General features: G+C 41.7%; 1 protein-coding gene across 2 annotated transcripts; it reads right to left on the bottom strand.

Annotated features, from left to right (window-relative positions):
- Nucleotides 1–2,894: 2,894 nt before the first annotated feature.
- On the bottom strand, nt 2,895–13,276 carry nars1 (asparaginyl-tRNA synthetase 1). 2 transcript variants are annotated; one of them, XM_047569690.1, is made up of 15 exons: nt 13,076–13,276; nt 12,180–12,262; nt 12,031–12,096; nt 11,797–11,889; nt 11,373–11,462; nt 9,720–9,798; nt 9,495–9,565; nt 8,807–8,893; nt 7,877–8,098; nt 7,083–7,282; nt 6,326–6,461; nt 6,032–6,145; nt 5,291–5,422; nt 4,596–4,727; nt 2,895–4,090 (listed from the first exon to the last, which is right to left on the bottom strand). In XM_047569690.1, the coding sequence occupies exons 1-15, from the start codon at nt 13,116–13,118 to the stop codon at nt 3,959–3,961; spliced, it is 1,680 nt and encodes a 559-aa protein (XP_047425646.1). In that variant the 5' UTR covers nt 13,119–13,276; the 3' UTR covers nt 2,895–3,958. The 2 variants fall into 2 exon arrangements, with proteins under 2 accessions (XP_047425646.1, XP_047425647.1); XM_047569691.1 differs by having other exon boundaries at nt 13,097–13,276.
- Between the last annotated feature and the right edge of the window lie 1,646 nt (nt 13,277–14,922).

The raw sequence follows: 14,922 nt of genomic DNA, 5'->3' as shown, positions 1-14,922 counted from the left end.
TTGTTTCCATTTATTTTAAATGGTACCAGTTTGTCCAGAACTGAGAGCTGTGTTTCCTTCTTCCTTATAAAACAGGAACAGGGTCAAAGAGGAGGTGTGTTCAAACAGCTCACCAGTAAAGAGCTTCTAAGAACAGCTTCTAAAGACATTCAATCCTGTTCCTGGAAGTTTGTTTTTCCTTTGTATTTTTTTGTGAAGTTGTATGTTTTTCCTATTCACTTTATTGTTGGTACACTTAGCCATCTAGTGGTAACTAGATGCACTGCAGCTTGGTGTATATCCATCCACAGTAAATGGATCACTGCACAGCAGAAGGCGTTCAGCAAGCCCCCAGTTTAGGGACACTGACCAGGAGACCATAGTCCACTAACAGGGTTCAAGATGTTTACTGTCATATGCTCAGCAGAAAGAAAACAACAGAGGTTTAGACCATACAATGAGATTCTTACCTTGAAAGTCTGAGCAAGTGACCTGAGGAAACTGTTCTTTAGTCTTGTTGTCCTCCATTTCACACTCCTGCAGCATCTCCCAGATGGCATCAGTGTGAAGAGGTGGTGTTGCAGGTGTGTTCTGTCCTTGGAGATGTTGTGGGCTCTCCTGATAGCTCTTGGTTGCATAAATGTCCTGTAGTGATGGAAAGGCTGCTCCAGAGATACCTGTGCAGTTTTTAACCTGATCCTACCAGTTTAACAATGGGATGTCACTTAAGTTCATATGAGTGTAAAGGCAATATAGTGCATGAGTACCAAAAGGACTGCAGTGCAGTTTCCAAACCACACTGGGATTGGGATGGTGATGACAGTCTCAGTGGTTCCTTGCAGAACATGTGGACTGGGGTCTACCCCTGAATGACTCAGTGGCTTTAGCATGTTCATTTGGATCTAACTAACACGTCAGGGCAGCAGCAGACCAGTAACACCTGTGTTTTATAAGGTAAAAGCAACATTTCTGCCAATGAAGTCTGGAGGCTTTAAATATAGCATAGGGCCACATAATAGGAAAACACTGACATCAATGTAAAGCAAAGAAACCTCTGATTACAGGTCGACAACGTGTCTCTGCCCTTCGAGAGAAGTCTGCTACGAAAGAGCAACCTTAGAGATATCTCAGCCAGCAAACTCCTGGAAAATCACATCTTATGTCCAAGAGGTTGTTGAGCAAAACTCCAGCATGCAGCCTGAAGATTGTGAGTTTCCAGCACTCCAGACAGAGCAGACTCAACCCTTCATGCAACAGGAGCAGAAAAACAACAAGCATGAGACGTGAGACCTCAACCGCAACCATCCAAGTGCCCAGAGGGGATAGAACGGCCACCTACACAACCATCCACACACAAATATCAGTCTGAGCAAACTCTGAAAGTGGAGCCATCTACTGTTCCCCAAAGAGAAACTCCAGAACTACCTGTGACAAAGCATTTTCTCCAGCTTCTACCTTTGCCACACAGCAACCTGCAGAGGATAAAGTGCATCCAACTCTCAGATGTTACGCGCCAACACAACCAAAAAACCACAGGACACAGTCCAACTTCAATGTGCCACTGCCAGGAACCAGAACGACGCTCTACTTCAGATCTCTGAGCCGGCGTTTCACAAAATTCTGGAGAACAAGGCAAAGAAGATTTCTTCACTGGAACAAGACAACGCTGCTCTACAATAAGAGGTAGAGCAGATCAAGGAACACGGGTAAACGAGGCTAAAGAAGACATGGCTGTCTTCCGTCAGGAGCTCTGCAAACAGGACACAATGCATGGAAATGCTTCCCTGCAGGTTCAACAGCTTGAAGAAGCAGTCAAGACAGAGGAAGTAAAAAGGAAGGCAGCTGAGAGCTGTCTGTAATAAGAGGTGGAGGAAACCATCAGAGCTAAAGTGGCACTGAGCGTCCTGCAAACATATGGCAGATCAACACTGCCAATGGGAGGAGGAAAGACTCAGTTACATGGCCAAGAACCTAGAGACAGCATCCACTATGAAGGTTCTTGCAATCGAGGCGCAAGAGGACCTGAAAAGAAAAAAAAAAAAAAAACAGTGGAACCAGGAACAGTGAGGAACCTCCAGCAGTCCTTGAAGGAGGCCCTTGAGAAGGGTGGTGTTCTGGTGTTCACATTTTGTGGCAGGTAATATTAATTCATGCTGTACTTTTATGAAGTCATACCTTACTTCTTTAGTTAAGTTCTGGAGTGAATAACAACAGTACTAAATAAATAGATAAAAATGGCATCGTTGTTTTTGCTAATCAAAAGTCAAACAATCTCATAAGTGAAACAAGCTGGAATAACAGGTAACACGAACCACGCCCTTAAATGCAATTATTTCCTAAAACACAGAACTTTATCGAGTTAATGAAATATTTTCCAACAAATGTTACAGGCAATGTTACAACAATGATATAATATACTAATAATAACCCATAATTAAGGCACAAATGCAGTAAAGTGATCTCACAGTAAATTATTCTTAAACCTATTGTAGAAATGTATGATTTTAAGTTGTGTTGATGTCCATGTCACAGTGAACATTTACTGTATTATTTTACTGAGTGGTTTTTGCAGGAAAAGGAAGTCTATTCATTTGGTATATGACAATGAAGACCAAAGTTTTTTGTTTTGACTTTGTTTGCATTTAAAAAAAAATTGAATTGCACTAAATGTCCATTGACATTGACTGCAAGGTATATTTCTTACCAGTTTCCAGGTTTGTCTCCATTTCATGCCATAATTTGTCATTTGTGGCTGTCATGAAGCACCCTGCCTTTTCATTTGGTAACTCAGTTTGCCTCAACATAAAAACTTACATCAACCATATAGTAGGTGAATAATCTCTCATGGCATTAGCTGCCATCCAAAGACAAAGAGACCGGAAAAAGTCAAACGGAAGAAACACCTCGTTCAAGCGCATGTTTGAGTCACATTTTATTTAAGTGCAGTTAATTGAGTAGGAGGTTCATCATATGAAGAGGCAGAGCAGACAGAGACAGAAAGAGATCGAGAATAATGTCACATTTCTAAACCACCAGGACTTCAGATGGTGGAATATGACGGACAGACCGCTGCCCACGGTTTATTTCTACCTTTGATTTCCAGACAAGGCTGGATTTAATTTAGAAAAGAAGTAAATTGTTCCCATGAACAAGAAACAGTGTGCAGAAGAAGTAGCGCTATTTTTTTGTGATATTACTTTGAACCAACTGTTGATGGACAGTGGTCACCTGGCACAATGAGGAAGCAGAAGGAAGGTGTGTGTGTGTGTGTGTGTAACTTGTAATTTTTTGAAATCTTAAAATGAACCGTCATCGTAGATTTCCATCTCATGTTTTGTGCTCCGATTTACGTCAGTTTCTGTTATTCCCTCAATTCTGACCCTCTAAGTTTCAGACCTTTTTGTGACAGGATTCTGTTCTGCCTTTGAAGAAACATGATAAGTTGTCAAAAGTTCTTTTGAAGGTTCATGTGACTGTTTACTTAAACGGCTACAAAGTTATCTCGAAAACTTTAAAATTCCATTTTAAAGCCGCATTGCTAATAAATCATAGTAAAAAAATAAATGTATAGTGCAGAAAGGTATCATTTTGTTATAAGGACTTATAGAACAGTAAAACTGTTCATTTCTAGTTCAATAATCCGCCATAAGACAACATGTGTAGAGGCAGAAATGATCAGAATTAGTCACAGGGCTAATAAGGGGAAGATGGAAGATTTAAGGTTTCAGGCAGAGCACTGCACGTGGAATATCCAACTGAGTCTGTGGTGACAGAGTTCACTGGAAAGCTGCTAAGCTTTCAGAATTTATGTGTAATGCAGAAAATAAATCGAGTAACGAAACAAAACTCGTTTCTGTAATTTGACTTAATGTGCAGCACGGCTAACAGAGTGCTGCCACATGCCATATCCTGGAGGTACTTGTGTCGTACTGTGTGTTGTGTGTGTTTGTGTGAGTGTATGTTGGCGTATAGATGTGGCTCAGGGTCTGCAGCGCTGGATGAATCGAGGGTACAGGCAGACGTCCCTGATGTGATGTCTGTTCAGCAGCCAGGTGAGGAAACGCTCCAGACCCAAACCGTATCCCCCATGAGGACATGTGCCGTACTTCCTCTGAAACACACAAAGAAAGCCTGTTAATACACACCATTCACAACAGCACGTAACAAAGTTAAGACAGGGCTCTACACAGGAACGGATTAAGCAAATCAGGCTCAGTGGGGTCGGACCAGCTGTTCCAGAGAGCGTGTTTCCGTTCGAGTATTTCCAGCTGCTTCTCCATCACCGCAATTTTCAAATTGAGAGTTTTAGACAGAACACATCGAGGAAAGGTTCACTGAGGAGGTTTGGAGATACAAACATTTGTAGGACTCGTCTTTGGTGAAAATGAAAAATGGCCAAAGTTTCAGCCGCCATTGTTGAAAGTGAAGCAGCAAGTAGAAACAACAATTAATCAAACTCTCACAAAAGTCACAGCGCCCACTAGTGTTTTGGTGGTGTTGTTACAGGGTGAGTCAGACTGATGAGCGCCTAAGTACAAATGCTATGCTCTCACCAGCATAGGCTACATGTGTAGGTTACAGTGCCCAGTCCTGCAGTACTATAACAGAGCCTTTACCTGGTCAGTGTACCAGTAGTATGGGGTTGGGTCGATCCCCTCCCTTTTGTATCCGTCCAGCAGCTCTTCAGCGTCCCAGATACGCATTGAGCCTCCAACAATCTCACCAACGTTGGGCATCAACACATCAACCTGCAGCACAGACACACACACACCATACAGGTCAGATAGCAGAAAACCATATCAGAGACAGGCCTTTATTTTACTTTAAGTTTCCCTGTTTTTAGGAGTTTACTCCACCATATTTCAGTAAGACTTAGTAAATCAGTGTTACACTCTCTGCTCAATTTGTGAACTCAAACATTGCTTTTATTCACTAATTAAATGCACACAGGTCTATTATTTTGTTTCAGTAGATTAATGTTGACACTTCATTTAGTGTCAAAACTCCCACCATGGTCAAATAATATTCTGGAAGATTTTTAGACTTAACATATAACAGTAGGTGGGTGGTGACAATAACATAACTACATGATAATTCAAATAAAAGTAAAAGGTCAATAAATAAAGTGATAAATGCAGCAAATTGAATCCCTCTGTGTCTTTTGAAGTTTGTTTTTAGTTGCTTTTTATAATAGCTCAGAATCACTAATCGTGGACGTCAGAAATGGATAAAATGTGAACATGGATCTTTCTGTAGAACATGGCCATCCTTTTATGTGCACATGTCCAGGGTTTGCGTCTGAGGTTCGTACCGACTCAGTGAGCCGCCTGTCCTCGGGGCAGCGCTGCATGTAGAAGGATTTGATCTCAGCTGGGAAACGGCAGAGCAGGATGGTCTCGTTAATGCTGTCGGTCATCAGCCTCTCTGGAGCCTCGGGGATGTCCTGAGAGAGAGACGACAGGCGATTCAAAACTGAGTATTTGAGTTCAGATCAACCACGTATAAAATGTCAAAACATAAAATGCTGTTGATCCCCCAGGTTTGATTGAATCTTTTTTTTTTATCTTCAATGCACTTAATGAGTGCTAAATCCTTGTAACCAACAAATGCGTCAGCAAAATGATAACTGCAGGGACACAACTCCTCAAACACACATTAAAGAGGAAAGACTGACGCAGTACATTGGAGCTGTACTTAAATACCACAGTGACCTCTACAGGTGTGTTTGAAAACTACAGCCCTTCTTTTCTGACTGACAACAATTTCAATAGACCTGCTACACAACTAATAAACTACAGCCTGGACCACGTCAGGATACTTTGGACTCTGCTGCTATAGTTTCTCCTTGCACATTTATATACTATAACATTTTTGCACATTTTAGTCAATGATTTGTTTATCGTGTATATTGATTTACCTGATGATCTATAACCCACATGACGCTACAAATAAATATTATAACCTATATGAGTCAACCTTCCCTGTAGAAACAGTCTAATAAACATAGATAATAGGATGGTGTGTGTTTAGATGTGTTGTGTTCAACAGTCACCTCTCCAAACTCGTAGTAAGTGCCGTCGTCCTTCTTGATATCGTGCGCTTTGAGCCACTCGATGGCTTCGGTGTAGTTCATCCTCTTGAACGGCCTCTTGGGAGGTTTGAAGTTCTGACATAAAACAAAAAAAAATCTACATTAATATCAGTATAAGCGAAGGAACTAGAACCTCTTTATTAATGGACCCTGAGATTATTTTTTGTGATTGCGCTGCTGCTTTTGACCGCTTTTGCTGAAAAGAACGAAACAAAGCTGCGAAGTTGCTCTGTGAATCGGTGAACCGTGGCGTACCGGGTTGATGTCGTAGAGCAGCGGTGCGGCGGGGGATTTGAGCACGCGGTCCACCACGTCACACACCAGGTCCTCCAGTCTGTTCAGCAGATCATCGAATGAGATGAAGGGACACTCGGCCTCGATGTGAGTGTACCTGAACACAGAAACACACAAATTAATACACGAATAATTGGGTTTTAACAAGACAAAAATGTTTCACATGCAGGAGGAAGACGCTTGAAAAGTGTGACTAACACTTTATTTATGGCCTGTTGTCATTTGATTACTATCTGTACTATCTGATAATAACCTACTAGCCTAAATTCCAATCCTGTTGTAAGGCAGCCTCACCTTGTCAAGCTCAGCTTTCACACAGCTATACACTAGTAAATCATTGGCTATGAATTTGATTTCACATGATACTGTGTGAAGGCAAAATCGACCATGTGTACTGTATAAAAGTTCTGACACAAGTCATTCAGTGTTTCTTCAGCCTCATTAGGTGCTTAAGAAACTGACACCACAAAGTGATCACAGTTCAGCATCGTGTGCTCAGAAGAGGATGGAAAGGGAGTAAAACACATCCTTCCTTCTAACCTATAAAATACACATGTACTCAGTATAACGTGACCAGTTCAGCTTGGATTAAAAGACTAAAATAATTCAGTATTAAATGGTGGATCAAATTCTTTCCTCTATGGTTCTGAGTCCCTACACAAGCCTACGTTTGTTTCCCTGACCGAGTCTTGTTAACGTGTTAGCTAGCCAGACTCACTCAGACAGGTGTCTGCGGGTGCGAGACTGCTCAGCTCGGTACGACTGAGCAATGCAGAAGGTGTCTCCTAGGGCGGGTATGCAGGTCTCCAGGTAGAGCTGAGAGGACTGCGTCAGGTAGGCCTGCTCGCCAAAGTAGTTGAAGCTGAACAGCGTGGAGCCGCCCTCTACCTGAGTCTGCACCATGGTCGGAGGACTGATCTGTACCAAGAAAACCAATCCAATCAGCAATGGTTAGGGTCTATGATCCAGAATACAAACGTCTATCTGAAGGAAATACGCACCAGGAAACATATGCAGCATGTAATCCAGCACTTGTGACTAGCAAAAGTGATTTTCTGTTTCCTACAGATGCATCAGAGCTGCAGTAAATTGCTACTATCACTACTAACGTTTCCTTAATTGTTGTTGTATAAAACACAAGGCAGTGTTCACAAGCAGTCAGACTATGACGAAGGTTAACCCTATTAACTGAATCTACACTAGGGCTGAGTATTACTACCAGTTTCCTGTATCATTTTGATTTCAAATCAATTCAATATGAATTTTTTTTAGAGACACTTTGGTTCTGAAAGATATTTTCTACATGTTGCATGTGTCTTTGCTCATGTTATCCACTTTCATGTCTGACAGTGCTCTCAGAGCATCTGTGATCTGTCATGTGACCAATTCACGGTCTTGCATATGATTCGATATCAGACCTTTCAAGCAGCTGCTACCGTAGCTCTCTCTACAGCGCCATCTCCAACATCTCAAACAATTAACTGACCACCCCTTTGTGTCTGAGTGTTTCACCTCATAGTATCCGCGGTTGAAGAAGTGGTCCCTGAAGCACTGTGTCACGGTGGACCGCACTCTGAGGATCTTGGAGACGTTCTCCCCCCTGATCAGCATGTGACGGTTGTTCAGCTGGACGTCCACGTCGGACTCTTCGTTCAGCAGGTTGTCGGCTCCACCTGCCGGGGCCAAGCCCACCAGCTCCCAGTAGTCACAGTGCAGCTCGTGGCCTCCGGGCGCCTGGTAGAGGCAGACGAGAGGAGAACTCTGTGAACACCTCCCTCCTTTATAATAATCTGTACATACTGACTCATCCCAGTCATGACCTCATGTCATTTTTGTGCAATACTCAGTGCAACTCCTACTGCAAATTGTTTTTTTTTTTCCTATTCACATATTCACAAATATCATTATTTATAGTCAACCTACTTACCACCAATAGAGGGTTGACCTCTATTTACACTAGTTGTCTTTTGGTTACCTACTTAAACCTGATGCAATATGTAAATATTTTTTGTACCATAAGATATTTACGTTTTCTCTTTTTGCATTCTGTTCTGCTGCTGTAGCACTTTCTAATTTCCTGATCGGGATAAATAAAGTCCTATCTTATCTTAACACTTATGCTTATGCTTCATGTCCTCATTAAAGAAGGCTTTCGTTTTTACCCTTGACATTGGAACTGTTCTTAAAACTGCTAAGAGCCACTGTTGTCAGTTATGGCTGAAGGTTCATATGGAAACTGAATTATATGACATGCTCTGATTTGACCAACTCTTCAAGTGTGATAATGATAAAAACCAGAAAGGCAGACCATCGTGTCCTTATAATGCACTTACCCATTGGAACCCGGTTACTACAGTACAGGTAAATACTTCTCTGAGTGACCTAGTTTCTGTACAATTACAGGTTTTGCAAGGTTGTGTCTTTTGCAGTGGGTGTGTTTACCTGTTTCCCCTCAGGAACAGGAGTCACGGTCCCGTACAGAGCCACGGTGCTCTCTGTGGACAGCACCAAGCCGTTGTAGCACTGGCACTGAAGACAAGAAAACAACAACAACACACCAGTCAGTCATAGTTATAACAACTTTGCTTGAATAATTGTGCTCACTCTAGTGCACCAAAACAAGCACACAGCACAATGTGAGTTTCAGAACCTAGACATAGAGAAGGTTAGAAAATATTAGCACATCTTTCAAATATAGTAGAATTATAACTACAACCTAGTCCTGGTCCTGGTCCTGATAAAATTGGACTAGGTCAGACTTCAGTGTATTCAAGTGTGGTTAAAAAAACAGCTTTAAATTTATACCGATTTGACTGACTCAAGTTTATAAATATATTATTTATAAACTTAAACTAATTTCATCGTCAGTTGACGTCGCCTCGGCTTTAATCTTTTTCTGTTAGGGAGAGGAATCATTTATTCTTTACCAATAACTAAAGCTCAATGCATCAGCCTGACTAACAACCACCAGCTTGGCACCAGCGTATGTCCTGTCCATGTAGACTGATGCCATTTTATGCCATGTTACCAGACATTAGATTAGTCTACTTAATGGAGTGGATAGATACAAAGGTCTGAACTCAAGCGAATAAGTCACAAAGTGTCAAGATAGGAAGAAATAAAGCTGTACCAGTTTATCGGACAGGACGCTCTGGAGGAAACCAGTTCCATCTCTCAGCACGATGAACATCAGGTTCTTGCCTGAAGAGGACAAAAAAATAAATGAAATAAATGAAAGTTGCAAGGAACATTCCTTTTCGGCTCCCCACATGCAGCAGTTTGACTGGTCTTATAAATGGTATGATCTCTGTAAATTCCTACAAATACAAACATAGACATGTGTCATGTATCTCACCCTGTCTCCTGAGGCGGTGAACCCATCCGTACACCTTCACCCTCTGACCTCTCTTTGCCTCCAGTTGGTTGATTTTAACCTGGACAAACAGTCAGTGTTACTCATCTTTAACATGCAAGACTAATGTGTAGTTTGGCTTCATACTAATCAAGTCACTGTGTTCTCACATTTACCACCAACACTCTAGTTTGACTGCAGCAGACCTAAATATAATTTATGGATATAAAGAACAATGTCAGTTCTTCGTGTTAAAACCCAAGGGGTGTCCCAATCAGTTATTTTTGCCTCGAGCCAATACCAATCTTTTAATATTAAACACTGGTCAACCTGACTTTAAATACACTAAATTTCTCCCTCTGGTGATTCATTTCTTTTCTTACTTGTATTCTCCTAGATCATGTGTACACCACACTGCTGGATGGCCAGCTTCCAACACCATAAACTTTGCAACCCTGTTTTTGTTGTGACAGTGCAGCCCAAGTGTACTCAATACACATTTTTTTTGTTTATTTTTGTCAGTTTTGGTGGCGATTCAAGTCGACAGTCACTACCACATTCCCAAACATCCACATGGCATAATTTAGAAATGACTGTCTACCTCTTATTCTCAGATTGTGACTTTAATATAATTTTATTTATTTCCAAACCTACTGTCCTGTGCACTGTTTGTCCAGTTTTCAGTTCATAAAAAAATATTTACTTTATAGCAAAAGAAAGCAGGGCTATATTGTTAAGACTTCCTGTCTGGTACTGTGCTCCTCCCCATTTTTCATTTTTTGTTTCAGCTTCTTGTAGTCCGGCCAGACCTGCGGAAATGGAGTTTCAAAAGGCCTTCACTGGAGACGCCAGGCACTCTCCTCTTTTCCTATAACCCATCAAGCGCTGAACCACTCCACTCTCTCTGCACAGTTCACTCCATGTCTGAATTTACCACCACAGGTCTGCCAAGTATGAATGAGATGCCAGTTTTGTTTTCTTGATTTCTCCTGTTTTGGGGTTAGGGAATCAGGTAAGGACCCCTGTATTTATTTCATACTTGTCTTTTTATTTGACACAAAAAGCAAATAAAGGTTGTTTTGGCACCAAACTTTCTGAGCAATATCACATGGTTGAAATGGGCGCTTGTTGATTAGACAATGTTGGCGGGGAATTAACCGTAAACTGATAAGTAACGTTACCATTACAACAAATGCTTTTTTCTGCTTTTTTTTTTTTAAATGTGCAAATCGCAGCATAAGACAGTAACTGAACCTGACAGGGTCCGACATGTGTGTCCGTCGCCTTTCAAACTAAAGTTACTTGGCCGCTTCACAAAATACAAGGCTTTTGTAGAGTGGAGGTTAACCATGAACGCACTGCAAATTATGTGTTATGTGTATTATCATAAAAAGCAATCGATTATTTTCCAAAACAATTCCAAAAGTTGCAAGCGAACTGAGACCTGCAATTCCAAGGGGACCAGAGTTCAATTGTTTGGTCTGCACCAGAGTTCGGTTCAGCTGTCACAATGCCCAAACTAAGTAGATCAGAGGAAGCAAACTGTGGCCCGTTTAAAGCGGACCAAACAGCTCTGGTGTGAACACAACCTTAATGATTATGCACAGCCTTTGAGGGCATTATAATGTAACACACGAAACGAAAACAATGACCGACCTTTTCAGGCTCAGGGAGGCTGGGGTCTTTCTCAATGATGATCTTCTTGGCTTCTTCCAAGTTCTTCTCTCTCCTCTCACCGTCCTCTGCCTGCACAACAAACATCAAGACAACCCTTAAAGAGACAAATTCGTTTCACCTTCCACGTTCACCACTTCTACTATTCCTATTTTTCCTTTGTACATATTTGATGTGTATGTTTATTTAAGTTTCTTTCGTGGCGTGCTGCGCTCAGATTTTATAAGTCAGAAAGGACATTAATTAAGAAAGTTTGGACTTCTTATCTTGAAACTGCAACACAGGGAAGAGAGAAGACATGTCCTCAAGGGACTCTTTATGACTCAGGGGTAAGAGGAAGCATGCAGAGAAGAGAAACTAAAAGAGCTGGCATTAGCAGATGAGAAGTGAACTCTGGAACACAAACCTCCTTCTTATCCTTGGCATCGGTCTTCAGTTGCTCGCGGTTAAAGGCCTTCTTTGCGTTCTTCATCTGCGTCTTGGAGATCACTGCCCAACGCTGAGGATGCCAAGGAAAACATGTTGAAAAAATAAATAAAAAATACGGCAAATTTGGGTACAAAACACACAAGTCTAACAGGAACATGAACATGAATAAAAACATACATATTAATAGTCTAAACTTAAACAGAAACCGTACCTCTCCCTCGTTCTGTGAGTCGACATAAATGGTCGGGAATGGATCCTTCCCAGCAAACAGTAGAGCCTGTGAGGATCAGAAACACAATGAGGCGTGGGCATCAACAATATAATCCCCGCTGATTTTCCAGCAATTTGAACTCCGCTTACCTTGAGAGGCGTTTTGAAGGGCTTCTGTTGCGTGCCGTCTCCATCCTGGTCGCTGCCACACTTGTCGGACACATACAGCTCTCCTAGAGAAAGAGAGGGAGAGGGGTTAGGGATTGGAATGCGGTCTGGGTCAAAAGCAAGGTGAGGACCACTCCCTACAGGGACCTTCTTTCAAAACCAGGAAGTATAAATTCATTTTTCTCGTTTACTTGCAAAATAGTGTCGATTGGTAATTAAATCAATTTACTCATCTTCTAATACAGAAAATATACATGTTGATATAAGACGCCGTTATTACAGAACAATAAAATGTTACTAAAAAAAGGATCTTCCCAGTAATCACATCAAGCCAACATTGTAGATTATGTAAAGAAAGTAAAAGAAAGTTTATCCTCCACATTAACTCCAATAATCTACACTTAGGCCACACGCGCCTTCGGATCATATTAGGGGTGGCACGTTGTGAGACAAAACCGAAAGTACGTTCAACGTGTCTGCTCTGCTGTCAGATGAAATAACTGACAACGACCGTCGCATACTATTTACGTGGTCTAGTTGAAAGGCCGTAACGTTACAAAGCTTGGCCGCCTTGATTCATTGAATCCGTTTCTGGATCGACGCAACGGCCCAGCTCCGGCATTGCAACTGGCCAGCTGTCAGTGCTGGATGCTATCCTATTCTTAGCCGGGAGCTCTTATCTTTGGCTATCGGTCCTTCGGGGGCTTCAAATAAACCCAGTGACCGGGTGCACACGCTCTGTGTGAGCACATGAGAGAATCGGAAACCAACAATAGCTAACGAGCTAATTGTTAAACTCACCGCAACTGATGCAATATCAAAGACAGGGAGCTGGCTGACCTGCTAGCTAGCTCTGAATGAGCTAATATCTCTCTTACCGATTGAGAGTGTCTCCACACCTTTTTTTACCTCGGTCGCCATGTTGACCCTAGTAAAACAGGAGTCCGCTGATGATATATTTATTAGACAGAAAAAAAAATGGAACTAGAAGCCCAAGACCGTCTGCGGATGTCTGCTCAGTCGCACATGTAACTTTGCATCAGCCTAAATCCTGCCGCAAAGCGACACAGGCGGAGGGGGATTCACTTTCGGCACAGTGCCCTTGCACTGATTGGCTGGCATGGATACGTCACGTCTTATAACGGCCAACGTGATTGGTGATCTTCTGTGTCAACTAACTTATGAGTATAACATGACTGTATAGTCTGCGGGCTCCACCCACCAGGTCAATTGAAAACGCTCAATCACGCCAGTTGGCACCATACACTGTCAATGTTTAGTATTAATTTAAACCAGTTATCTACAGAGGTCCTCCCACTTTACTGAACTTTATGTGTCTATCTTTCTGTATATATGGCACTTTCATGCAATGTAAAGCAGTCAGTGTACAGTTCATATAAACATGTAAATTTATGGTCTCCTCAACCATGACACTCCCACCACCACGCTTGACAGCAAGATACACTTGTCTTTGTACACCATCCGAACCAAATAAGTTTATCTTGGTCCCTTCAGACCACAGGACATGTTTCCAGTAATCCATGTCCTTAGCCTGCTTATCTTCAGCAAACTGTTCGTGAGTATATATCTTTAGAGGCTTCCCTTTGGGACGACAGCCATGGAGACCTTGGCAGCAATGCTGGCAGCACTCATGGTCTTTACCACCATGCTGCAGCTCAGTTTCAGGGTGTTCGGAATCTTCTGATAGCCTAGGCCATCCTTATGTAGAGAAACAATTTTTACAATATATTTTTTTTTTTCAGATCCTCAGAGAGTTCTTTGCCATGTGGTGCCATGTGCCACTTCCAGGGACCAGTATGAGAGAGTGTGAGAGCGGTAACACCAAATTTATCACACAATGGTTAATCGGGTACAATTTGGACATTTTCACTTAGGGCTGTACTCAAATTTGTTGCCAGCACTTTAGACATTAATAGCTGTGTGTTATTTTGAAGGAACAGCACATTTACACTGTACTCTGACTAGTGTCATATCGATAGTGTTGTTCCATATACATATATATATATATATATATATGTGTGTGTGTGTGTGTGTGTGTGTGATATATATCTATATCTATATATATAGTGTGTGTTGCATGCACCTTGCAATTCTTTCCAGAACCAGTCTGGAACTTCAACTTAGAACATCAGGAAACAAATAAATGAAATCTCCAGTGGTTTTCATGCTTATAAGAACACATTGTATTCTAATCAAGGGAAGTGAAAACTCAGACATTTGTAAAGCAAATCAGCACTGATAGCTCAACTGTCAGTTTCTATCTAACTGTTTGATTCCTGCCCATGTTTTTATTTCAGTGTAGATTTAATTTAACAAATGCTTATATATCCCATTTACTACAAGGTGGATTGTGTCAATTAAATTGAACGTTTATACATTAAAAAAAAGTTAAATTTTTATAGCTTTAGAACCGATGGGCTATTTGTGTTCAGGTTCCTGTGCTGGTTTCTCACTGTTCAGTCAGGTTTCTGGTTAAGCCTGCCTTTTTGTTCGCGGGTGTGAATATCTGCAAACTCGGATTCTCTGCTTTTGCTTTTGACAGGATGTTGGTTACACCCATCTGTGTAAGCGGCAACGGGAGAGCATGTCTAGGGCCTCTGTTCACAGGGTGCAGTGAAGAACTGATGACAAAAGACAGAGTCAAAGTAGGCACACATTCTCACCACAATACAAAGCTGAACTTGAAATGAAAAGAGGTCTGACA

The sequence above is a fragment of the Mugil cephalus genome, chromosome 19 (genome assembly GCF_022458985.1).
Source record: "Mugil cephalus isolate CIBA_MC_2020 chromosome 19, CIBA_Mcephalus_1.1, whole genome shotgun sequence".
Classification (NCBI taxonomy): domain Eukaryota; kingdom Metazoa; phylum Chordata; class Actinopteri; order Mugiliformes; family Mugilidae; genus Mugil; species Mugil cephalus.
The sequence above is the reverse complement of the archived record's forward strand: the minus strand, read 5'-3'. Positions and strand labels throughout refer to the sequence as shown.

Coding starts and splice junctions, on each gene's coding strand:
- nars1 (XM_047569690.1), bottom strand. CDS start 13,118: ATGGCGACCGAGGTAAAAAAAGGTGTGGAGACACTCTCAATCG. Junction 9,799..11,372: donor GCCTCCCTGAGCCTGAAAAG/GTCGGTCATTGT, acceptor CTGTTTGTCCAG/GTTAAAATCAACCAACTGGA. Junction 4,091..4,595: donor ACTACTGGTACACTGACCAG/GTAAAGGCTCTG, acceptor TGTGTGTTTCAG/AGGAAGTACGGCACATGTCC.